The sequence below is a fragment of the Mesoplodon bidens genome (assembly GCF_964165515.1).
Source record: "Mesoplodon bidens genome assembly, chromosome: 7".
In the NCBI taxonomy this organism is placed as follows: Eukaryota; Metazoa; Chordata; class Mammalia; order Artiodactyla; family Ziphiidae; genus Mesoplodon; species Mesoplodon bidens.
In genome coordinates this window covers 36,655,431-36,681,380 of record NC_138164.1, presented here as the reverse complement: position 1 = coordinate 36,681,380, position 25,950 = coordinate 36,655,431, and the positions used below count along the sequence as shown (strand labels likewise).

The 25,950-nt window shown below is 43.6% G+C and overlaps 2 protein-coding genes across 2 annotated transcripts in view; both read right to left on the bottom strand.

Moving 5' to 3' along the window:
- The window catches only part of LOC308620757 (forkhead-associated domain-containing protein 1-like), a gene marked incomplete at both ends in the record, with an annotated part of 109,292 nt that extends 88,489 nt beyond the window's left edge, over positions 1-20,803 (bottom strand). The window contains one exon of the mRNA XM_081240669.1: positions 20,711-20,803. Within this exon, the coding sequence (XP_081096795.1) occupies positions 20,711-20,803 (93 nt within the window). The remainder of the gene's footprint in view (positions 1-20,710) is intronic.
- On the bottom strand, positions 3,897-5,485 carry LOC308620646 (protein SET-like). Its single transcript, XM_081240454.1, has one exon. It carries the CDS (start codon positions 5,132-5,134, stop codon positions 4,301-4,303), a length of 834 nt encoding a protein of 277 aa, XP_081096580.1. The 5' UTR covers positions 5,135-5,485; the 3' UTR covers positions 3,897-4,300.
- Positions 20,804-25,950: the final 5,147 nt, after the last annotated feature.

The following is a 25,950-nucleotide window of genomic DNA, read 5'->3' as shown; positions in this document are numbered from 1 at the left end:
CAATCTTTTTAAAAAGTTTAAACACAATTGAGCTCACACCACAAAACATAGTTTTATAACTACCTTTTAAAAGCCTTGGTGTACAATGAAGGTTTTTCCCATGTGCTTAATTCTTACTGTTGCTTCTTAAAAGCTAATCAGAATTTATCTAACCAAAGATGATCTATTTTTCAATAGGGGCCCTGGTGTGACCACATTTCCTCGAAAAGAGAGAGACCCCAGACAGTGATTTGTCAGTGGCGTCAGAAACCTCCTGTGTAACCACTTTAATAAGAAGAATGAGCAAAACTCGGCACCAAGGAGGAAATATCACATCCCCCCCTGGACCCGGCGCCCTGGACTATGGGCTGCAGGGCATGTGCGAAGTCCTCTGTCTTCTCAGGACACTGCCTATGAGCCATCCACTCCAGCCTGAGACTTTGCAACTATTTTCTAAGTCACTCTTCTCAGAGTGCCTCATCCAACTTTCATAGAGAGTACTTGGACTTAGAAATCTATACTAATGTCCCACAATATAATTATAACCAATAGCTTATATTAATAATAGCTTATAGTATATGAATAGATAATAATATAACTGCATATATTAGTAGAATATATTAATGACACATTATGTGTAATTACACAAATGCCAGGAAATTTGTGCTTTACTGCATTATCCCGTTTCATCTTCACAATAATTCAAAGGGATACTTCCTCATTTCAAAAAAATTTATTTTTTTATTGAAGTCTAGTTGATTTACAATGTTGTGTTAATTTCAGGTGTACAGCAAAGTGATTCAGTTATACATATATATAATATCTATTCTTTTTCAGATTCTTTTCCATCACAGGTTACTGCAAGATATTGAATATAGTTCCCTGTGCTGTACAGTAGGTCCGATAGTTACTCATTTCTTAGATGAGGAAACTGAGGCATAGAACGATTAAGTGTGCCCACAGTCAGCCACTTTGACTCGCTTGGCTTGTTCCCAGGTTTGCCTGATTCAAATGACTGTGCCTTTACCCACTTTTCAAATTCCTACCAAACACTTTGGCACTTAAAATACTGAAACACAAGAAGAAAGCAGGAGTAGCTCTATTAATTTCAGGCAGAGCCAACTTCAGAGGAAGGAAAGTTATCAGGGATAAAGAGAGGCGATACACAGTGATAAAGGGGCCGATTCTCCAAGCAGACATAACAGTCCTTCATTGTATGTACCCAACAATAGAGCATCAAGGTATGGAAGGCAAAAACTGATAGGACTGCAAGGAGAAGCAGATGAATCCATCATGGTAGCTGGAGACCTCAACAGCCCTCTGTCAGTGACGGGCAGACCCACCAGGCAGAAAATTAGTAAGAATGAAGTTGAACTGAATAGCACTACCATCATCTGGATCTAACTGGCAACCACACAGCTTCATCCCACAGCAACAAAACACACATCCTTCTCAAGCTCCCATGGAACATTCATGAAGCAGACCACATTCCAGGCCACAAAATATACCTCAACAAATGTAAAAGAATAGAAATTATGCAAAGTACGTTTTCAGAACACAGTGGAATTAGGCTAGAAACCAATACCAGAAAGACAGCTGGAAAATCCCCAAATATTTGGAGATTAAACAACACACCTCTAAATAACAGATGGGTCAAGGAGGGAGTCTCATGGGAAATAAAAATTTATCTTGAGCTAAATGAAAATGAAAATACAACCTATGAAAATTTGCAAGATGCAGTGAAAGCAGTGCTTGGAGGGAAGTTTATGGCTTTGAAAGCATACATTTGAAAAGATCTAAGCTTCCACCTTATGAAACTAGAGAAAGAAGAGCAATATAAGCCTACTACAAGCACAAGAAAAGAAGCAATGAATGAAATAAAAAGCAGGAAAACAAGAGAGAAAAGTCAGCAAAATAAAGAGCTGTTTGGTTTTTTGTTTTTTTTTTTTTTGTAAAGATCAATAAAATTGACAAACCTCTAGCAGGATAACCAAGAAAAAAAGAGAGAAGATACAAATTACTCAAATCAGAAATGAAAGCGATGGCATCACTACTGATCTCATGGACATTGAAGGGATAATAAAGGAATATTATGAATAATTCTATGCCCACAGATTTTATAAGTTAATGAAGTGGACCATTTCCTTGAAAGACACAATCTACTGAAACTCACACAAGGAGAAATAAATACTCTGAATAGACTCATATCTAGTAAAGAATTTGAATCAATAATGAATAACCTTCCAAAATGGAAAGCACCAGGCCTGGATGGGTTCACTGGTCAATTCTATCAAACATTAAGGAAAGAATGATACCAGTTCTCAATAATCTCTTCCAGAAAATAGAAGAAGAGAGAACACTTCCCAGCTCATTCTGTGAGGCCAAGCTTATTCTAATAGCAAAACCAGATAAAGATATTGCAAAACAGGAAAATTGCAGACCAATACCTCCCATGAACATAGATGCAAAATCCTCAACAAAATATTAGCAAATTGAATCCAGTGATGTATAAAAAGACTTCTACACCACAGTCAAGTGGGATTTATTCCAGGTATGCAAGGCTGGTTCAACATTTGGAAATCAATTAATGTAATCCATCACATCAACAGCGTAGAGAAGAGAAATCGCATTATCATAACAGTAGATGCAAAAAGAGCATTTGACAAAATTAAACACCATCCATGATAAACTAACAAACCACCAAACCACCACAACAACTCTTGGCCAATTAGGGATGGAGGGGAACTTCCTCAACCTGATAAAGTACATCTATAAAAACCCTAAAGCTAACGTCATATTTAATGGTGAGAACCTAGAAACTTTCCAATTAAGATCAGGAATAAGGTGAAGATGTCCCCTTTCACCACTCATTTTCAACATTGTACTGTATGTCCTAGCTAATGCAACAAGGCAAGAAAAGAGAATAAAAGATAGATTGGGAAGGAAAAAGAAATCTTCTTTGGTGAGGTGTTTGTTCAGATCTTTTGCCCATTTTGCAGATGGCATGATTGTCTATGCAGAAAATCCCAAAGAACCGACAGAAAGCCCTCCTGGAACTAATGAGCAATTGTACCCAGGTGGCAGAATACATGATTAATATATAAAAGTCAATTGCTTTCCTATATACCAACAAATGAACAAGTGGAATATGAAATTAAAAACACAACACCATTTACATTAGCACCAAAAAAAAAAAAATGAAGTACTTAGGAATAAATCTAACAAAATACTTAGCTATATGAAGAGGTATATGAAGAAAACTACAAAATGTTGATGAAAGAAATCAAAGTAGTCTAAATAAATGAAGAGATATTTCATGTTTATTTGAAATTCCTTAATGATATATGATGTTTAACATCTTTTCATATGCTTATTTGACATCTGTAGATTTTCTTTGGTGAGGTGTCTGTTGAGCTCTTTTGTCCATTTTTTTTTTTTTTTTTTTTTTTTTTACACATTTAGTTTTATTGTAACAAAGCAACTTGTACACTTTTAACGTTTAAAACTGAGCATCATCTTTCCTTTCCAGTGAAACAAAAAGAAAAATTTAAAAATAAACAGGAACAAAATTACAATAGAGAATGTCAATTGCAAATAAGACCCTACAGGTTCTGCTGATTCTCCCATCGAGTGGCAGGGCTCAAGTCATCATTAGGAGAGAATTTATTTTAAAAGTGTCATCTTAAACTGCAAGGATGTCCGTTAAACATCACAATTAAACATGCCAAAGGAGAAGCCATGTTGTCAAAATGCCCACTTAACCCACCCAAACATCTCAAACCCACCCTTTGCTGACCTTCTATAACCCCATTTTTTTAAGTTTTTTTTTTCTTTTTTTAAACAAGAGAAAGTAGACAGATACATGTTGGTAAATGCTAACTGTCCATATTCACATAGAGACACAGTGTAATCTCTGAGCCCAATATACAGAGAAAGGAGGAAAAAAGCTAGAATTCTATGCACTACTACACAGGGGCCTAGCACCCTCCAGCTTCCAGCAGAGCTAAGGGAGCAGAAGGTTTTTCTTTTTTCCCACAGAGCATGGTGGTGTTGATTCCATAAAGTTTTTGTTGAGACAGGAAGGGATAAAAATGAATTTGGAACAGAAAGGGGTAGAGATTCTTTTCCCACTGAATTCTGCTCAAGGTATTTTCCCCCAAAATAAGTTGTGAGCCATGGTATAAAGGAGAAAAGACACCTCAAAAACAGGGCAACTGAGCACAAGAGGAGAAGGAGGAAAAAAAAAAAAAAAAAGACTGCAACTTGCTCCCAGGGACTGGAGAAAATTAAAAAAGGAAGGTCGGAATCCATCAGTGTTCCATTAGTCATCTTCTCCTTCATCTTCCTCTCCTTCCTCCCCCTCATCATCATCTTCATCTTCTTCACCTTCGTCCTCATCCCCTTCTTCATCAATATCTTCCAATCCTTCTTCCTCTTCATCATCATCATCATCTTCTTCTCCCTCCCCTTCCTCATCATCCATGTCCGGAACCAAGTAGTACTGTAATGGATTTGGCCAAATATCACCTTTGATGACCTCTCCTAACTCATCTGCACCTGCATCAGAATGATCAGTAAACCAGGTGAAGAAGCTTTCTGGTTCCTCATGCTGTCTCTTCCTGCTGGCTTTATTCTGAGTTTGACTTGAACGTTTTGTCAAATCCTTTCCGGATTTCCATTTGATTTCGGTGGACTTTGAAGATGGATCACCACTCTCATTCAGATGAAATTCTTTGGAGAGAACTTTATTTTCAAAGTAAGGGTTTTCATCAAAATAAAAATCTATTCTGTAACCTGATTTAATATCTTCAAATTCTGTCACTTCGACTCTTGTCAAATAATGCAGCGCCTCTTCATCCTCCTCCCCAAGCAGTGCAGACACTTGTGGATGGTTAACAAATGTTGTTACCCAAAAATCTGGGATTTTGGCGATCAATTCCGACCTCTTCTGAAAAAATGGTTGGCGGAGTTTGTTATATTTCTGTTCTACTTTCAAAATCTCCTCACTGGCTTGTTCATTAAGTCTGTCTATTTCATTTTGTACTTCATCAATATGTTCAATTGCTTCTTGCTGTTCTTTTTCTGAGGTCTCGTCGGCCCCGTCGTGGTTGGAGTTGAGCTCCTTTTTACTGACTTTGGCCGCCGGCGCCGACATGGTGCTGCTCCGCGGTCGGGGGGGGAGCGGGGAGGGGGAGAGAAGGGAAGGCGAAGGGGGCGGGCAGCGGCTTCCCCTCACGCCACACGCGCGGGCGCTCGCTCGGTCCGGCCGCCTCCTCCCGGCGCTCGCTCGCTCGCTTTCCCTCCCCCTGGCTCGCGAGCGCTGCCCTCGCGGCCTGACGACGAGGGAGGGGCTGGGGCTGCGTGCCGGGCCCCGGCCCGGGCTCCTGCTTACGGAGGGGAGGCGGCGGCGGGCGGGCAGGCAGCTCGGCTCCCTCACTCACGCTCCGCGCTCCAGCTCGCTGCTCGATCTCCCCGAGCCGCCTCCTCCTCCACCTCCTCCTCGCGGCGAGGGAACTTTTGTCCATTTTTAAGTTGGCTTGTTTGGTTTCTTATTGTTGATTTTTAAGACTCATTTATATTGTTTATTTATTTATTTTATTGAAATGTCGTCGATTTACAATGTTGTATTAATTTCTGCTGTACAGCAAAGTGATTCAGTTATACATATATATACATTCTTTTTAAAATATTCTTTTTCATTATGGTTTTTCACAGGATATTGAATATAGTTCCCTGTGCTCTACAGTAGGACCTTGTTGTTTCTCCATCCTGGATGTAACAGCTCACATCTGCTAACCTCAACCCCCCACTCCATCTCTCCCTCAACCCCCTCCCCCTTGGCAACCACAGTCTGTTCTCTATATCCATGAAGACTCATTTATTTTGGATACATGCTTACAGCATCTTTATTCATAATGGCCAAAAACTGGAAGCAACCAAGATGTCCTTTAAAAGGTAAATGGATAGACAAATTGTGGTACATCCATACAATGAAATACTAGTGATAAAAATAAATGAGTTATCAAATAACAAAAAAGACATGGAGGAATCTTAAATGCATATTGCTTAGTGAAAGAACCTAGTCTGAAAAGGTTACATACCGTATGATTCCAACTGTATGAAATTCTGGAAAAAGTAAAACTATAAGGAGAGTAAAAGATCAGTGCTTGCCAGGGGCACAGGGGCTCTGGGGCTCAGGATGAAGAGGAGGGGCACAGGGGATTTCAGGGCAGTGAAAATATTTTTTATGATACTGTAATGGTGGATACTTGTCACTATACATTTGTCAAAACGAAAGAACGTACAACGCAAAGAGTGAACCCTAATGTAAACTATGGACTTAGTTAATAATAGCATATCAATATTGGTTCATCAGTTGTAACGAATGTACACTAATGCATGAGGTTAATAATAGGGGAAACTGTGTGTATTGGAGGGGTGGATATATGGGAACTCTCTGTATTCTCTGCTAAAATTCCTGTAAACCTAAAACTGTTCAAAAAAATAAAGTATTAAAAAAATGAAAACACATTAGCTCTTTGGAAAATGTCCCCCACATCATCTTCATCACCATTGCCATTGATCATTGTGTCCTTTGAACCTTTGATAAGCCGTGAATGAGAGAAATTCTGTCTGTGACATTTTGTTTGTCTCTTGCCAGGCTTCACTGCGTTCAGTTCCTCAAAAACTGTCAGGCCATTATTAAGACATCAAAGCAAGCAGGAAGTTTTCAATGACTCCACAGATTTGGGTGAGCCTCTACCACATGTTAGGCCAGGAGACAGCTTCCTAGTTCGGCCCTATAATATCACTCGCTCCCTTTACTTGGAAAATTGCTAAATGCTGCTCCTGGACAGACGCCCTGCTGCTAATACAGACTGAGTCTATAAGCCCCAGCCTACTGAGCTGTCCAACTATGAGATGAACTGTTATTTATTCATTATTATTTTTATTATTATCCTTATCCTCCTCTCACATATTTTGAGGGCTTCCTGTGAACTGGGCCCTGCTGAAGCATTTTGTGTGCATTTTTATCATTTAATCTGCATGACAGCCCTAAACAGGGACTCTATTGTTATCTCCATCTTAGAGATGAAGAAGCTGAGACTCAACAGGTGAAGTGAGAGGACAGCATTACCTTGATCCCAAACCCAGACAAGGACACGACAGGACAACCACAGACCAATATCTCTTATGAACACCGACACCACAGTCCTCAACCAAACAGGAGGAAACCGAATGCAACAGCACAGTAAAAGGATCATACACTATGACCAAGTGGCATTTATTCTTGGAATGCAGACCTGATGGTTCAACATATGAAAATTAATCCACGTAATACATCACATTAACAGAAAGAAGGAAAAAAATGATCATCTCGATGGACGTACAAAAAGCATTTGACAAAATGCAACACTCTTTCATGATAAAAGCACTCAACAAACAGGGAATAGAGGGAAATTACCTCAACATAATAAAGGTCAAATATGAAAGGCCCACAGGTAGCATCATACTCAAAGGTGAAAGACTGAAAGCTTTTCCTCTAATTTCAAGAATAAGATAAGGATACCTGCTTTTGCCACTTCTATTCAACAAAGTACTGGAAGTCATAGCCAGAGCAATTAGGCAAGAAAAAGAAATAAAGACATCCAAATTCGAAAGGAAGAAGTCAAATTATCTCTGTTCACAGGCAACATGATCTTACATGTACAAAATCCTAAAGAGTCCATGAAAAACCACAACCCTCTTAGAACTAAAAAATACCATTCACTAGCAAAATCGTAGGACACAAAATCAACACACAAACATCAGTTGTGTTTCTATATGCTCACAATGAACAATCTGAAAAGGAAGTTAAGAAAATAATTTCATTTACAATAGCATCAAAATGAATAACATATTTTGGGATAAATTTAACCAAGGTGGTAAAAGATGTGTACACTGAAAACTACAAAGTGCTGCTGAAAGAAATGAAAGACACAAATAAATGGAAAGACACCCTGTATTCGTGGGTTGGAAGACTTAATATTGTTAAGATGTCATTACTACACAGCAGGATCTACAGATTCAAAATCCCAACAGCAGTTTTTGCAGAAATAGAAAAATCCATCCTAAAATTCATATGGAATCTCAGTGGACCCCAAATAGCCAAAATAATCTTGAGAAAGAAAAGCAAAGTTGGAGGTCTCACACTTCCTGATTTCAAAACTTACTGCATACAAAGGTACAGTAATCAAAACAGTGTGATACTGACATAAGGTCAGGCACATAGGCCAATAGAATAGAATAGAGAGCACAGAAATAAAAGTTTGCATATATGGTCCAATGATTTTTGACAAGGGTGCCAAGATTATTCAATGGGGAAAGAACAGTATTTTCAACAAATGATGCTGGGAAAGACTGCAAAAGAATTAAGTTGAACTCTTACCTTACACCATGTATAAAAATTAACTCAAAGTGGATCAAAGACTTAAACATAGTCTAAAACTATAAAACTTTTAGAGGAAAGCACAGGAGGAAAGCTTTATGACATTGGATTTGGCAATGCATTTTTGGCTATGATACCAAAAGCATAGGCAGCAAAAGTAAAAATAGATAAATTCAACTATATCAAAAATTAAAACTTCTGTGAATCAAAGGACACAATAAACAGGGTGAAAGGCCATCTAGAGAATGGGAGAAAATAGTTGCAAATCACAAATCTGAAAAAGGGTTAATATGAAGAATATATAGAGAACTATAACTCAACAACAACAACAAAAAAGAACCCCCAAATAACTTGATCAAATATGGGCATAGAACTGGAATAGACATTTCTCCAAAGAAGATATATAAATGTCCAACAAGCATATAAAAAGATGCTCAACATTACTAGTCATTAGGGAAATTCAAATCAAAACCACAGTGAGATACCACCTCATACCCATTAGGATGGCTACTATCAAAAACAAACAAACAGCAACAGAAAATAACAAGTGTTGGCAAGGATGTAGAGTAGGGGAACACTTATGTACCGCTGAGAATGTAAAATGGTGCAGCTGATATGGAAAACAGTAGAGCGGCTTCTCAAACAATTTAGGATAAAATTATCATATGATCCAGCAAGTCCACTTCCGGGTATATACCCCAAAGAATTGAAAACAGGAACTTAAAGAGTTATTTGTACACTCATGTTTATAGTAGCATTATTCACAACTGCCAAAAGGTGGAAGCCACCCAAGTGCCCACTGACCGATGATTGGATAAGCAAAATGTGGTCCATCCATACAGTGGAATATTATTCAGTGTAGGAGGAAGGAAATTCTGACACATGCTACAACATGGATGAACCGTGAGGACATTATATGAAATAAGTGTCACAAAAAAGCAAATTTTGTATGATTCCACTATGTGAGGTACATAAAGTAGTCAAGCTCATAGAAACAAAATAGAACGGGGGTTGCCAGGAGCTGGGGAAGGGGAACGGGGAATTGTTGTTTAATGGGTACAGTTTCAGTTTTGCAAGATGAAAAATTCTGAGGCTGGTTGCACAACAATGTGAATAACTTACAACTACTGATCTGTACACTTAAAAGTGGTTAAGACGGTAAACTTTATAGGTATTTTACCACGATTTAAAAAATGGCTAAGATGAAGGGACTCACTCAACATCAGGATGCTGGCCCAGGGCAATATCAGGGTTTGAACCCGAGTCTAATTCCAAAACTTGTACCTTTGATTTGTACCCTGTGATTTTCAGAGTAGAGAGTGATTTAATAATGAGAGAGGAGACAGGCAGGACCTAATATACAAAACAAGTGCATTTTTTAAGGCTCCTGCATTGAAAATGTCTTTAAAAAGTATATAGTGAGTCCATAAAATATTGAGACGTTTCAATTTCTATTAAGAATGACCATCTGCTCTGATGACCCCTGTGCTTTAAGGAAGCCTCCTCGGGAAGCTGACTTAGTTATGACATTGCCCTGAGGTTCACTGACATTGTCGCTGAGGTTCGACGTGTACCTGGAACCGTCCTTTGGAGCTAGGTTTCAACCTTGCATCACCTGGCACTGGGAAGCCCCATCTCAGACCATAACCTCCCACTCCCGGCCTTCCTTATCCTCTGTCTCGTCCTCTCCTTGAGTCACGTAGCCTTTGCTCCCTGTTTGCTCCCTAGGGGTAATGCCCTATGCTCAACCAGCCTGGGCCCTGTTCAAGCTCACCAGCTCCTTCAAGCCCATCCCGGCCCCCAAACCCTCCTGCCACCCTCACACTTCTGTCCTGAGGCTGGCCCAGTGCCCTTTGGGCCCCCCAGCCAGCAGGTCCCTGCTCTCAGGCTTTTCATTCTACTTTGACAACAGCCTCCTAGGTCTTCACCTCCTGCACCTGCCTGCATCCTCCGTCTGCTTCTCCCGACCCTCCTCCATCCCTTTACACGGCGCCCTCTGCCCAGCAGGCCCACCTGTGCGCCTACATCCATAGGCTGATGGGCTCCTTGTGTCTGGTTTCTGGTTGGGTTTGGCCAATGGGGGGGTTAGAGATCAGAGCAGGGAGAGAGCTTGGGGTACTTACTCCCCTGGCTTCCATTCTCTGGGGCCACACAGCTTCCCTCAGAGGACTCTACCCAGCCCTCGGGGTCTCCAGGTCCCAGGAAATGCCCCTGCCCCTCACCCCTCAGCTCTGGGGGTGGGAACAGTCCTCACTCATACTAGCTCTGGGCCCTGCACTATCCTTTGTGGTTTCTCTGAGCCCTGCCCACTCCCTATGGAGTCCCTTCAGGAAACTCCCCTCCATCACTCCGCACCCCTGTGAATGTGCCTTCAGCTCCCTGCCAGGACCTGGACTTCCCAGGCTTGGAGAAGCTCCTAGATGGGACCTTCAAGGCTTCTCTTAGCTGCCAAGGGCTTCCGGGTGGTCCTGCCTTCATCCCACCCTGGTCTGGTCCCTCTCCTCAACCATCTCCTCTTCTGCATCCTCACCTTGACAGTGTAACTTCCGTCTAACCTGTGAACGTGCTCACCACCCCCTCGGCCTGGAAACGCCGCCCCTTCCCCCTTCCTTTCCTTTATTGTCAAATGGCTTCAAGAGGGTCCTCTCCCGCTGGGTCCTCAACCCACTGCCATTGCCCTCGGGGGCCTCCTCGGGCTCTCGGCCTCCCTGTGACATGAGACACAGTTTTCAGAGAGAGGCACGTGGCCTGATGGTTCAGGGGTTGGGGGAGCAGGGCAACGTGGTGGTTATTAGAATGGGCTCGAGTCCAGCTCTCCTACTTCCTAGAAGGGTGACCTTGGGCAAGTGATACCTCAGCTTCCTCATCTGTAAGGTAACAAAAGGACAGTCTTATAAGCTACTGGTGACGTATAAATGATATAATACATACTAAAGCACTTAGAAGAGAACATAGGGCAAATGGGAAATGTTCTCTATTATGAGCAAGAGGATGGGCTCTGGAGTTAGAAAGCCTTGAGTTCAAGTCCCACCTCTGCTACCTTCCAGCTGTGCAGCCTGGGGCACGGTTCTTTGCTTCTCTTTGGTTGCTCCCTGAGCAGCAAAAATGAGTTTGATAAGCTGGGCTTCGTAGGATTGACAAAAGGTACTGCTTGGTGACATGTTCAAAGGAGTGGGATAACATTTTTGAAATTAACTTGTGTGTGTGTGTTTGTGTGTGTGTGTGTGTGTGTGTGTGTGTTTTATCTATTTCTTTTAACCTTTTGGTTCTAGGCTATCCCATTCCCAGCCCCATCCCCCCACTGCCTCCAGAAAGGGATGTAGTGCAGAAATAGTAAAAAAAAAAATGGGGTCTTCAAAAGAATAAGGATATGAGGAAACGGCCAGGCGCTGGTGAGACGACGGGTCTGGGATTGGAAGGAAAGAAGAAGCTTCTCTGCTTCCCCGTCAGCTGGATCCTTCCTCCCCGGTCTCCCCGGGAGAGCCCTGTGGACCGGCAAGGCCTCAGGAGAGGCTGGTCCTGAAATCAGACTGCCCGAGCGTGGTGCCCAGTGCCCCAGCCTCCCTCTGTGACCTCAGGCAGGATACTCAGCCTATCTGTGCCTCAACGCCCTCATCTGTAAAGTGGGGCAAACAACATTAACCTCCTAAGGATGAAATGAGTTAATACACTCGAGAGTGCTCAGAACAGTACCTGGCACAAAGCAAGCTGTCTCTGTGATGAATACCCTCAGCCTGGCAGCAGCTCTCTGGCTCCCTCACCTCTCTGACTGCTTCCAGGTCTCCACGCCGGGCTCCTCTCCCTGCAGATGTCCATTTCCTCCACACTCTGTCCATGGGCTGGGGCCACTGTGCCACCCCCTCGATTCGCAGGTGTGTATTTCCAACCCCTGGTTCATCTCCAGGCCCCAAACTGCCTGGCTGCTTCCGGGATGTTGAGGTGCTCACTCAACCAGTCCTGCTTCCTGCCCTCTTGGTAACGGGATTATCACCTGCCAGCTCATCCAGCCATCTTTCTCCATGGCCTGTGGCATTGATCCTACTGATTCTTCCAGAAAGCTCTCAGACCAGTCCCAAAGCAACGGTCCAGTCAGGTGGTAGTATTAATGTGGTGGGCAGAATGGTCTCCCAAAGATGCCCATGCCCTGATCCTCAGAACCTGGGAATATGCTCCATGAGGTGGCCAAAGGGACTGTGCCGATGTCAAGGTTACTAATCAGTGCTCTTAAAAGAGGGAGACTAAGGACTTCCCTGGTGTTGCAGTGGTCAAGAATCCGCCTGCCAATGCAGGGGACACGGGTTCGAGCCCTGGTCCGGGAAGATCCCACATGCCATGGAGCAACGAAGCCCGTGTGCCACAACTACCGAGCCTGCGCTCCAGAGCCCACGAGCCACAACTACTGAGCCCACGTGCCACAACTACTGAATCCGCGTGCCTAGAGCCCGTGCTCCACAACAAGAGAAGCCACTGCAATGAGAAGCCCGTGCACCGCAACAAAGAGTAACCCTCGCTCGCTGCAACTAGAGAAAGCCTGTGCTCAGCAACGAAGACCAAACCCAGCCAAAAACTTTTTAAAAATTTTTTAAAAAGTGGGAGACTATCCTGGGTTATCCAGGTGGGACTAATTGAACTCCACCAGTCCTTATAAGCAGAGAACTTACTCTGGCTGGATTGGAGAGATAAGTGGTGTTTCTTGCTGGGCCCCCGCTTAACAGCCCCAATGCTCCTCTTCCTGGGAAAGCACCAGGTCAACGTTTCCTCTTTACCCAAATCCCCCCCTAGATGGCACCACCTCAGTCTGTGGCATGAATGAGGATCACAAGAACATTCATCTCACATTTCACTGACAACCCCCATTCTCGATTCCACAGGGTGGAATTTCCCTAGCTTAGTCAATTATCTTGTTATCTCAGTTAACTGAGAATTTCCAATTTAGATATTAGATGTTCCCTAAGCTAAATTTACACTCAAAAAGTGAAGCTTCTGTTTTTAGAAGCTTGAGTCAGCTCAGTCTGAAACTCAGCCCCACCTCCCCCGACTAGCTGTGTGATTTGGGCCAGTTCCTTAACCTTTCTGAGTCCCATGTCCATGTCATCAAATGAGGATAATAATGATAATAGTAGTTCTCACCCGCACAGGATTTGTTTTGTGGATATAATTCTATAAATACAGAACATACATAGATGATGTATAAAGCCATGTGAGATGCAGTAAGTAGTCCATAAATGTATGCTGTAGCTGTTTGTATTATGTATGCTATTCAAAAGATTATGATCTTTCTTTCATCTCACATCCATCAGAATGGCTACTATAAAAAAAAAAGGGAAATAACAAGTGTTGGTGAGGAAGCAGGGAAAGTGGAACCCTTGTGCCCTGTTGTGAGAATGTAACTTGGTGCAGCCACTATGGAAAACAGCATGGCAGTTCCTCAAACAATTAAAAATAAAATTATCATATGATCCAGCAAGTCTACTTTTGGGTATATATCCCAAAGAACTGAAAGCAGGGCCTTGAAGAGATATTTATACACCCATGTTCATAGCATTGTTTGCAACAGCCAAAAGGTGGAAACAACCCAAGTGTCCATCAGTAGATGAATGAATAAACAAAATGTGGTGAATCCACACAATGGAATATTATTCAGCCTTAAAAAAAGAAGGAAATTCGGACACATGCTACAGCATGGATGAACATGGACATTATACTCAGTGAAAGGATATTATACTCAGTGAAAGAAGCCAGTCATGAAAAGACAAATACTGTTATGATTCTACTTATATGAGATACCCAGAGTAGCCAAGGTCATAGAGACAGAAAGCAAAACGGTGGTTGCTGGGGCTGGGATGGGGGGACAAGGGGAGTTGTTGTTTCATGGGTGCAGTTTCAGTTCTGCAAGATTCAAAGAGTTCTGGAGATGGATGGGGGTGATGGCTGCACAACAGTGTGAATATATTTAATGCCACTGAACTGCACACTTAATAAAAGTGGTTAAGATGGTAAATTTTATGTTATGCATATCTTACCACAATAAAAAAAAATGAGAAAAATGAGATCACGATCTAGCCCTTTCCTCTGAACTTTTTCCTCTTGGAAGCCCTCCATCTGCTGGTGAGAAACTAGTCCCATCAATTGCTGTGCTGGGTACTGACCAATGAAATCAGCCGCCAGTTCCCAAACAGGGGACAAAACATTCCCTGAGGACTGGTGAGACCTAACAGGTGAACCACCAGAGCAAGGAGCACTTGGGGAGAAGCCAGGGGTGAGGTGGGGGTGAGGGGGGAGGATGGGAGCACGACCCAGGCAGGAGGACAAGCGCGATGCAGATGGGGAGCCAGCAAGTGCACCCTCCCAGGCCTGTTTCATTCCGTGGATTTCCCCACAGAGAGTCCACCTGTCACCTTATGTCTCAAAATGCAGGTGTTCGCTTAGAATAAGAGAAATGTGAATTAAAATGACACAGGTACCATACTTCACCCCGTAGATCAGTGAAGATCCAATGGGGGGTCAGCACCCTAGGCTGGGGAGGGAGTGGGAGACGGGCGTCCACTGCTGGCAGGACACCACATCCGGAAACCTCTGGTGGACAATTTGGCCATGCCCATCAGAGCTACAGCTGTGTGTGTCCTTTGACAGAGCAGACATACCTGCATGTCCGTGAAATTACGCAAATAATAGGAGAATCCCAGCAGCCTTGTTTAATAATAATAAACAAGATTAAGGTGTAGGCTCTGGTTCTTTCCTGAGAGGCAACCCAGAACTGACAGGGGCCAGGAAAAGGGACGAGAGTCATCCGGCTGGATGGGATCTGGGGTATGTGTATGAGATCAGTCTGGCTTCACGACCCTCAGATCCCACGCGAGAAGGGCTGACACAGGCTGGAGAGATGGCTAAATCCATGAGAAAGGAGATGCCTGGCAGGACACTGACCACCGAGGGTGAGGTGTGGACACCAGCATTTCAACCCCCTGTCATGTCTGTTCTTTCTTTTTCTCTTCCATCTCCACCTTCCTAGCTGCAGCCCTGCACTGACTTGGGCTGTCCTAGAGCTCAGTCTTCTAGGGATCCTGGGACTTCCCCAGGGTGGGACTGGGGGAGTCCCTGGGGAGGGGGTAGGGTCAGTCAGCCCTTCATTGTTTACCCTTCGCTTCTCTTTTCCTCAAAACAAAGTTTATTGAAAGAATACACACACACACACAAGCAGGAGCTCTGCTGATCAAGAAGGGAGAGGGAGGGAGCACTGATGGTGGGGTTCTCAAAGTGTGGTCCTGGAACCAACTCCAGGGACTCCATTCCCCCCACCTGAACCTGGGGAGCATACAAATGTGAAGATTCCTGGGCCTTACCCCAAACCCACTGGGTCAGAATGCCTAGGAGTTCATGTTGAACAACCACTCTTAAACATGAGGAAAATCCAACAACCACTGGCTTTGGTGTTTCTTCATTCTGGAAGAACTGAGTCCCTTTCTCAGCAGAGTTTAAATAACAGCCATATCCAACTCTAAAAAATACAGTTTACAAGGCACATCAAATCATATAAATTATAACTTGCAAGGTTTAGCTGTGAAATGAGCAAGGCTGAGGCTTTTGAGCCGTGTAAAATGGGAGAGGGGAGATTGTGAATAGAGCTCCTGATGGCTCGTCTGCACACAGCAGCCGGGATGTTCACTGGCAGGTCTCCCCCTTGTTTACAATCCTTCAAGCCTTCTTCCCACTGCTTTTCAGATAAAGATCAAAACCCTTATGGTGACATGAAGGAGGCCGACTTGTCCCTTAGCCCTCCTCCTTCCCACTCTGACTTCTGGACGCCCTGGTTTTCTCTCAGTCCCTTGGGTTCACAATATGCTCTTCCACCCCAGGACCCTTGCACATGCCATTCCCTTCTCCTATTGTCTAGTTAAGTCCTCCTTGTCTTCCATATTCCTTTCCTTTACAGCCCCAATGTTGGAATGGAATTAGTCACACCTTTGTGGGATCATTTGACTTATTTCTCTCTCTCCTGGCAGCTTCCTGATGGCAGGGACCATGTCCAGTTCTGACATCACTGTACCCCTAGACTTGGCTCGGTGCTGAGGCTCTGGGTAAATACTGTGCAATGAATGAGTGATAGCAACAGTTATCACTGTTGACTATAAACAGTTCTCACTAGCCTGGCTATGAACAGGCTTCCTACTGCCTTAGGGAACCAAACTCCTTACAGGATATAGAAAAAAGTCTGGAGGGTAAAACCCAGCAAATATCAATATTGATTTTTCCCTGAGCCAAATGATTACAAGTGACTTTTATTTTCTTCCTTATATTTTCCTTTCTCCCAATTTTTAAAAACAAGAAGCATGTAACTACCTTCCATTATCGGAAAGAGTAAATGATGTCGAAATACTACAATACCAATAGTCAAAACAACATGTCAGCCTTGCTGATGAGTAGAAATCTTTAGAAGCATGACTGCCTATTCTTTAGGATTGATCCAGGCAAATAAAACAAACAATCTTTTTTATTTGCTAGATGTAACCTCTGGGTAATTGCAAGGATGATTTTTAGTAATATAAATCCCTGACATTTTTTTTTTGTGTGTGTGTGGTACACGGGCCTCTCACTGTTGTGGCCTCTCCTGTTGTGGAGCTCAGGCTCCGGACACGCTGGCTCAGCGGCCATGGCTCACGGGCCCAGCCGCTCCGCGGCATGTGGGATATTCCCAGACCGGGGCACGAACCCGTGTCCCTTGCATTGGCAGGCAGACTCTCAACCACTTCGCAACCAGGGAAGCCTAGTGACGTATTTCTTAAGCTAAGTCTGAGGAGCAGTAAGCAGTCAATTATTTATATACAATGAATGCAACTCAATTTCTGTCTCGTTAATAACTGTCCTCATTAGTTCCCTTTTCCAAATGGCTTATTAATGTCAGTGGGTCCTCATCTCAACCCTGTGCACCACTGAGGATTCTTCTCAGTCTCTGTTTTATGAGACCATAATAATGATCATTGTGTCATTCACTGAGCACCACATGCCAGGCTCTTTATATGCATTTCTCACTTAATCCTCAGAATAACCCTGTGAGGTAAGAGGTTTACAGACAGGGAAAAGGAGCTCAGAGTGATTAAGTCATTTGGTTGAAGTCACTCAGCCACAAAGTAGCCTAATGAGATTCAAACCCAGGTCTGTCTATCTCCAAAGCCCGTGCTTTTAAAAATTACTACAGTTTTCTAATATCATAGTCAGGTTCAAAACAGAGATCTCTGTCTCTACTTTAGCCAGACAGGAAATAAAACGACCCCAAATCTATGCCTTGTTAGGATAAAGAAGAAACTACAGTTCTTCTTCTTCTTCTTTTTCCTCCCACTTTGCACACTGAACAGATGTTCTGTGTCCTTGAAGGGAGACCATATCATGGAGGAGAATCTCACGGGGAGGTTCATGGGGTTATCTTTAAATCTGTTGCATTTACAATAAACATTCTCAGAAAACTAGGAATAAAGGGGGAAATTTCTCACTTGGTAAGAACATGTATAAAAACCCTACAGCTAACTCCTACTTAATGGTGAAAGAGTAACTGCTTTCCCCTAAGGTCAGGAACAAGCGAATATAAGGATTTATACACTGCTCTTGTTCAGCAGAGTCCTGGAAGTCTTAACCAGGGAAATAAAGCAAGGAAAAGAAGATTAAAAGCATTCAGATCTCCTTTTCTGAAAGAAGAAATAAAATTGTTCTTATTTGCAGATGACATGATTGTTTATGTATAAAATCCCAAGAAATCTACAAAAGCCCTTATATAAGAAAGTGCAGTTAAGGTTGCAAGATACCAAGAAGCATACAAAAATCAACTGTATTTCTATATACTGTCAATGAACATGTGGACACCAAAATTAAAAATATAATACCATTTACAATCACTCAAAAAAAAAGAGAGAGACATACTTAAGTGTAAATCTAACAAAACACGTACAGGACTCGTATGCTGAAAACTACAAAACACTCATGAGAGACACTGAATAAATGGAGAAATATACCATGTTCATGAATTGGAGGACAATATAGGAGTATATCAATTATTCTCACATTGATATATAGGATAAAACACAATTCCAATCAAAATTACAGCATGATATTTTGTGTATACAGACAGGCTTACACTAAAATGTAAATGGAAAGGCAAAGCAACTAGAAGAGGTTAAAAAATTTCTTTAAGGAAAAGTGGGAGGAATCACTCTACCTGATTTAAGACTTACATAGCGACAGTAATCAAGGCTATCTCATAATGGTAGATCCATTATGACAAATAGATCCATGAAACATAATAGGGAACTAAGAAGTAGCCCCCATAGAAAGTATGGCCAGATTATTTTTGACAAACTTGCAAAAGCAATTCAATGGAGAAAGGATAGTCTTTTCAACAAATGGTTCTGGAACAACTAAATATCCACATGCAAGAAAAATGAACTTTGACCTAAATCTCACATCATAAACGACAGTGAACCCAAAATGGTTCATAGATTTAAACATAAAACTATAAAACACTTAGAAGAAAACGTAAGAGAAAATCCTCAGGGTCAGGGACCTTGTGGCATGTTCTTAGACATGACACTAAAAGCATGATCTATAAAAGAAAAAATAACTACCTGGACTTCATCAAGAGTTAAAGCTTTTGCTCTGTGAAATACTCTGCTAAGAGAATGAGAAGACAAGCTACGGATGGGAGAAAATATTTGCAAACCATCTATCTGACAAGGAACTCATATCTAAAATACATAAAGAATTCTCAAAACTCAATGGTAAAAAAACTAAACAATTCGATTAGAGACACTTAAAAGATATGAAGAGATATTTCACTGAAGAGGATATGCAGAAGGCAAACACGTACATGAAAAGACATTTAACATCACTATCGATTTGGAAAATGCAAGTTAAGACTATGATGAGATACCACTACACACTTACTAAAACAGCTAAAATGAAAAACAGTGTTTATGCTAATTGCTGGTGAGGATGTGTCTCATACATAGCTGGTGGAAATGAAAAATGGTACAGCCATGCTGGATAAGTCTGGCAGTTTCTTTACAAACCGAATATATATAAACACATATGTTAATCCATGCAATCATACTCCTGAGCATTTATCACAGAGAAATAAAAACTTATGTTCACACAAAAACCTGTACACAAATGTTTATAGTACATTTATTTGTAATAGCCCCAAATGGAAACAAAATGTCCTTCAAAAAGTGAATGGTTAAACACAGGTGATACGTCCATACCGTGGACTATTACTCAGCAATAAAAGAACAAGCTAATAACCTAAATGGATGTCAAGGGCACTACACTGACTAAAAAAAAAAAAAAATCAATCACAAAGGTCATACATACATGATGAAAATTATAGAGACGGAGAACAGATTAGTGGTTTTCGGAGCGTGGGGACGATGGTGGGAGGAGGAATTGTGACTATAAAAGGAGCATCACAAGGGACATCTCTGATGATGGAATACTCCTATATCCTGAGGGCCACACCCAAATCCACACGTGGTAAAATGGCACAGGTCTCCACACATGCTTCGTGCCATTCCCTCTACTATTTGTGCATCTATAATTATTTTAAAATAAAGTTTAAAAAAATCTGTTGAGTGAAGTCTGAGAGTGGTCTGCCTTTCACAGTCCTAAAGGGATTCCATTGCATTTCTCTTTCTGCTTCAATATTTTAATCCCTTTCAAAATGGTAAAAGGCTCAAAGCCACTGTTTGTATAATTCCTTACTTACAATTTCTTCCAACTTCCTTGGCTGTCAATGAGCTGGGACTGTGGACCAAGCCACAGCTAATTCAGAGAATGGAATGAAATGAAGTGAGAGAGCACTGAGGCCATGCCCAGGGCTTACCCTGATTTACTACTTGGAGGTACGGGGGCACGGGAGGGCTCTGAGGGGCCCATAGTCTCCAGAAGCTCTGGAAAGGGCGAGAGGCCATTGCTCAAGCTGGGCCCTTCAGGTGGCCGTGGCTGCCAGACGCAGAGCAGGTGAAGGTCAAGCATCAGCTCTAAGCCCACCTTCCAAACCACGCCATCAGGGTGGGACACTGCAGACACAGTCAGCAAAGGACACAGGGCCCATCGCACTTTGCACTGTGCTCATTCTTACCACATGTGCCAGGGAGACCCAGCACATGCCGGGATTGGTTATTGGTGGCACACCGAGGAAGGCTGGGACTGTTAGCCAGAGGCTGTGCTTTACAAGAGACTGGAGTCCACAGAACAGTAAGGACTTTTGGTGGTGTGAGGGGTAGGGAGGGTCGGGGACTGGCTAGGAAGAGGTCTTACCTCTAAAACAAGGTCTGAATTTTCATGCCTTCCAATCGTAGTGCTTTTATTCAGGACAAAATAGCCTTCTGCACTCTTTAGATAGGCTTTCATATTCTCTGCTTTTCCTATAACAGGTTTTCAGAAAACAATTTTGTTAGAAAAATACAGTCCTCTAATTATTCAGTGTCATATTTAGAATGAATGGAATACACCATAATGTCCACAGGAGAAGTCAGCAGAGGTAGGAGTGGATAGCTGGATTTAACAAAGATCACAATGATAATTCCGCACATATTTAAGACTGTCCTTTTAACAGTGATAGCCGGCATAGATGAGCTTGCTTCTGATCACAAGAGGACATCCTTTATGTAACTCAGAGCACAAACAAGCAATAGCAAAAAAAAAAACAACCCAAACAAATCTGAATTCCACTGATAACCGCTCTCCACCTCCCATTAAGCTTAGTTTGGGGTTAGTTATCTGACAGAATCAAATACTCAGTGTTACTAACCCACCACTTACTAGCTCTGTGACTCTGAGTGAGTTACTTATTCTCTCTCTATGCCTCTGTTTCCTCATCTGTAAAATGGGGCTAATAATACTCTGTATCCCAAAGAGTTTTGTGAGGATTAAATGTGAAGCATCTAGAATGGTGATTGCTACACTAAACACCCATTTGTCCTACTGTGATTGTGACTGTTATTAATCTTGGGCTTCTGAACTTTGACTCAATAAACCCCAACTTCTACAGAGCTTCTTAAAGTGTGGAAGAGTCAGTCATCGAGGAAATGGGCATTAGAAGATACTTTCTTTTTAAGTCACCGCATTCCTTCATATATTTAGGTTGAAAAAAAAATGATTTCCAAAGACAAAATATCAAGATTATAGCTTGGCTGTACGGTCAAGACTCTGTACGTATCTTTTCCTGGCATTTTATTAGGAAAATGTCAAACACACAGAAAAGTTGAAAGAAGTGGATGGTGAACTTCTATAGAACCACCACCCAGTTTCTACAATCAACTTTTTGTTCTATTTGCTTTATCACATATCTACCCATCTATACATTTTATATTTTAATGCATTTCAAAGTAAATCCTATACATGTTTTTAAATTTTATTTATTTATTTTTGGCTGTGTTGGGTCTTCGTTTCTGTGCGAGGGCTTTCTCTATTTGTGGCAAGTGGGGGCCACTCTTCATCACGGTGCACGGGCCTCTCACTATCACGGCGTCTCATGTTGTGGAGCACAGGCTCCAGATGCACAGGCTCAGTAGTTGTGGCTCACGGGCCTAGTTGCTCCGCGGCACATGGGATCTTCCCAGACCAGGGCTCGAACCCATGTCCCCTGTATTAGAAGGCAGATTCTCAACCACTGCGCCACCAGGGAAGCCCTATATGTGTTTTTTATTTTTTTATTTTTATTTATTTATTATTATTATTATTATTTTTAGCGGTACGCGGGCCTCTCACTGTTGTGGCCTCTCCCGTTGCGGAGCACAGGCTCCGGATGCACAGGCTCAGAGGCCATGGCTTACAGGCACAGCCGCTCCGCGGCATGTGGGATCCTCCCAGACCAGGGCACGAACCTGTGTCCCCTGCATCGACAGGTGGACTCTCAACCACTGTGCCACCAGGGAAGCCCATATATACATGTGTTTTAAAACATAAAAATGTCAGTGACTTCAGCTGGTTCCAAGATGTTGATGATAATTCACATGATATTTGAATTCTGATCCATCTCAGTGCCATGTCAAAGATAGTCTCTTTTCTTTTTTTTCCTTTTTTTTTTTGGCTGTGTTGGGTCTTCGTTGCTGCATGTGGGCTTTCTCTAGTTGCGGCGAGCGGAGGCTACTCTTCCTCACAGTGCGCAGGCTTCTCACTGCGGTGGCTTCTCCTGTTGTGGAGCATGGGCTCTAGGTGTGCAGGCTTCAGTAGTTGGAGCACGTGGGCTCAGTAGTTGCGGCACACGAGCCCTAGTTGTGGCTCGCAGGCTCTAGAGTGCAGGCTCAGTAGTTGTGGTGCACTGGCTTAGTTGCTCCGAGGCATGTGGGATCTTCCTGGACCAGGGCTCGAACCCGTGTCCCCTGCATTGGCAGGCAGATTCTTAACCGCTGAGCCACCAAGAAAGTCCCCAAAGTCTCTTTTCAACTGAAACGTCACTGAAGTGTGAAGTCGTTAGACTGTGGATAAAAACAAAAATCATCTAGGTCTGACCGTAGAGGGTCTCCGGTCTGGCTCTGCTTTCCATCAATATCTCCATCATCATTCCATCACTGAATCCCTACTAAGTGCCAGGCACTGGGCTATCCTTTTACACACATGGCCTCTTTTCATCCTCAGAACCACCCTGCGAGGCAGGTGTCAATATTGTCCCGCTTTACAAATGAGGAAACTGAGACTCAGAGAAGTTAAGGTCACACAATAGTAAGTGTGTGACAACTCTGGGCCTTTGCATGTAACCAGTGTACAAACCTCCATTGCTGCTGGTGGGGCAGAGTAGGGGTGGGGGAATTGCACTGTCTGCTGACACTTGGGACATGTAATAAAAGAAAGTCCTTGAAACCAGCATTCTATCCTCTGAAAGGAAGACGAGACCCTACCTGGGGGTAAGAGAAATAAAAATAAGCAGCATAGTTTATATTTGTAAACTTTGAGGCCTGTGGATGTCCCACAAATATTGATGCTTTCAGATAATGAGAAATACATTTGATTAAGTTCGCTGTCATGTATACAGGGGAAAAGACATTTCCTCTTCCCAAAGAACCATGCTCTGCTGCCTTCAGTTATTAATCTTCAATTGCAGAGGACCATGTTAGCACGCAACACATTCAAGTCTAATTAAGCTAAAATGGAAACTTCCAAGAAATGTCTCTTCTGCAGGAAAACCACAGGAAACGCCACTAATCTAAAACTTAAACTTGGATCATGTGCATATTTGTTTTTTAGCTCTCACCCCAGACGTCCCCAAGGCTGGGGTCTTCTCTCTGCTCAGACGTCCCCCCTCGGGGCAACCACCTGACTGACCACTCTGGCTAAAGGCACCCTCAGTCATGTTATTCCCCTGCTAGTTTTCCCCTGCTGTGTTTCCTTCCTCGTACTTATCATTCTCTGACATGTTCTTGTTCCTTTCTTTAGTTATGCTTGCTGTTGGTTTCTCTTTCACTAACATATATATTCCTGGAAAACCAGGACTGTGTTCATTTTGTTCAGAAGCGATTCTTCATGGGTATTTTGTGTTTGTACCCATCTTCAGAGCAAAGGCATTGAAAGATTTTGTCCTGCACTCACTTTCCGAGGCTGCTTGTATGGCAAACAGCCTGGGAGGATAGAGGTAATGTTTCTAATAAAGATAACGGCTCCTTCTGGGGCAAAAGTTGGGCAGGTTTGCTAGCAGCCCCTTTCAAAGATTGCAGTTTCCTGAGTTTGGAGTTCCTTACCTGGGACACAGACCCACTGTGCGCACAGCATCCACACTGGCTGCTCTGCACCAGGCCGATGGACTTTCAGGGCAACAGGAACCAAAGTGCATATGCAGCTCTGCTGCCTTTTATGTCAGCTGTGCTGTGAGTAATCAAGTTCTTTGTTTCTGGCCCAGGAGTCTCTTGTCTTCTGCCAGGAACTATAAGCTGGGCAGGCTAACTTACTAACTTTCAAACAGGGTCAAATGTCAGACCCTTTGCAGTTCCTGCCAGTTCTGTGCATTACCCCTTCTCCAGGGTAGGGGGCGGCGGGGGGCAGAACCTGACACATAGTAGGTGCTTGGGAAACACTTGCTGAGTGAATGAAAATACAAAGGACACCTCAAAGCAAGTCAGTACAGCCAGCTGGCTAGGAAGCTTTGATAGTAACTACCTTTCATTTTTCCTGTCAGTATCTAGCTTAGATGACTCCTTGGAAAACCTAAATTCTATCTCTTTAGCTTTTGGATTGGACAATATTTCTCCACCTTCATTTTGCCCTGTGCATCACTTCCTTGCGTGAAAACACTGTCAAAGTAATTTGAATGTGTGGAGCTCTGTGAATTCGTTCTTACTCAGTGCCATGGAGCACCAGCCACAGGAAAGAGCAAAAGGGCTTCAGTCATCTGCGTTCCCCCGACCACTTTGGATGGCTCAGAATTGGGCTAAAGGAACAAACTTTCTTTTGAGGTTTACAGTGGCCTCAAAGTTCCTTAAAGAAGGGGAGTTCAGGTAAGGGGCGGGTGTGTGTGTGTGTGTGTGTGTCTCTGACCATTGGGTGGGTGTTGTCCATAAATCAGGGGAAACAGGGGTTCCTCTCTTAATCCCAGCTATACCCACAGGACATCCAAGAGCTGGTGCCCAGGAGAGGCTTAAAGCTCCCGTGCCGCCTCCCTTGGGGGGCGAGGTAGGGGCTGCACTTAGGAAGGAATGGCTGGTGTTGGGGCACCTTTTCTGGGGTGCTCCTGGCGACCCGAGCCTGGATCAGAGAGTTCGGACTCGGCTGGTGCCGGGTCCCCTGCCTACCCCAACGCCCTTGACCTCGCAGGGCTGGCCTCCTCCGGCCCAGATTTCCTCCCGCCGCCTCCTCGCGCGCCGCTCTCACCTGGCCAGAGGAAGAAGCCCACGCCTCGTCCTCCGCCGAGAGCCCTGACCTCCGCTCTGCCGCCCTCCCGCGGAGTCTCCAGGCGACAGCCCGCAGCCCGCGCGCCCGCCCGGCCTTTTTACAAACGTCGCCACGGCAACGCCATTCTGACGGCCGAGCTGGGGAGGGGCATGGCGTGCGCGGCGCCCAAGGATGAGGGGGAGGTGCGCTGGGAGCACCCGGCCAATTACAGCCCGCTGCAGCGCTGCGAGCCCTCCCCGACCTGCCCGCTAGAGGATGGAGAAACAGGCTCAGTGTTCACAGAAGTAGCTCCAAGTCTTACAGCGGGGAAGGAGCAGACTCAAGAATCCTTCCTACTGACCTTAGCTCTAGGTTCGGTGCGTTGAGGAGGGGGTGGTCAGGCGTGGGAGGGTAATGGAGCTGAGCCACGAGAAGCTTGGAGGTTAGTACCCCCCGTCCCACCCGAAACTCTAGTTCTCTCTGTTGTGGAGGAGAAAACAGAGTAAGCTGGGGGGAACCATCACTTCTGGGAGTGGGGGTGGAGATGGGAGATGGGTGGGGTGGAAGGAACACTTCTGAAAGAATGGAAGATTCTCCCACGTGCTAGGGAAAGGGTATTTACAAGCCCACAGCCTTACTGTTCCTGTCCTTCCCTGTCAAAACTCGCGTTTATTCATTCATGTGTTCTTTACTTC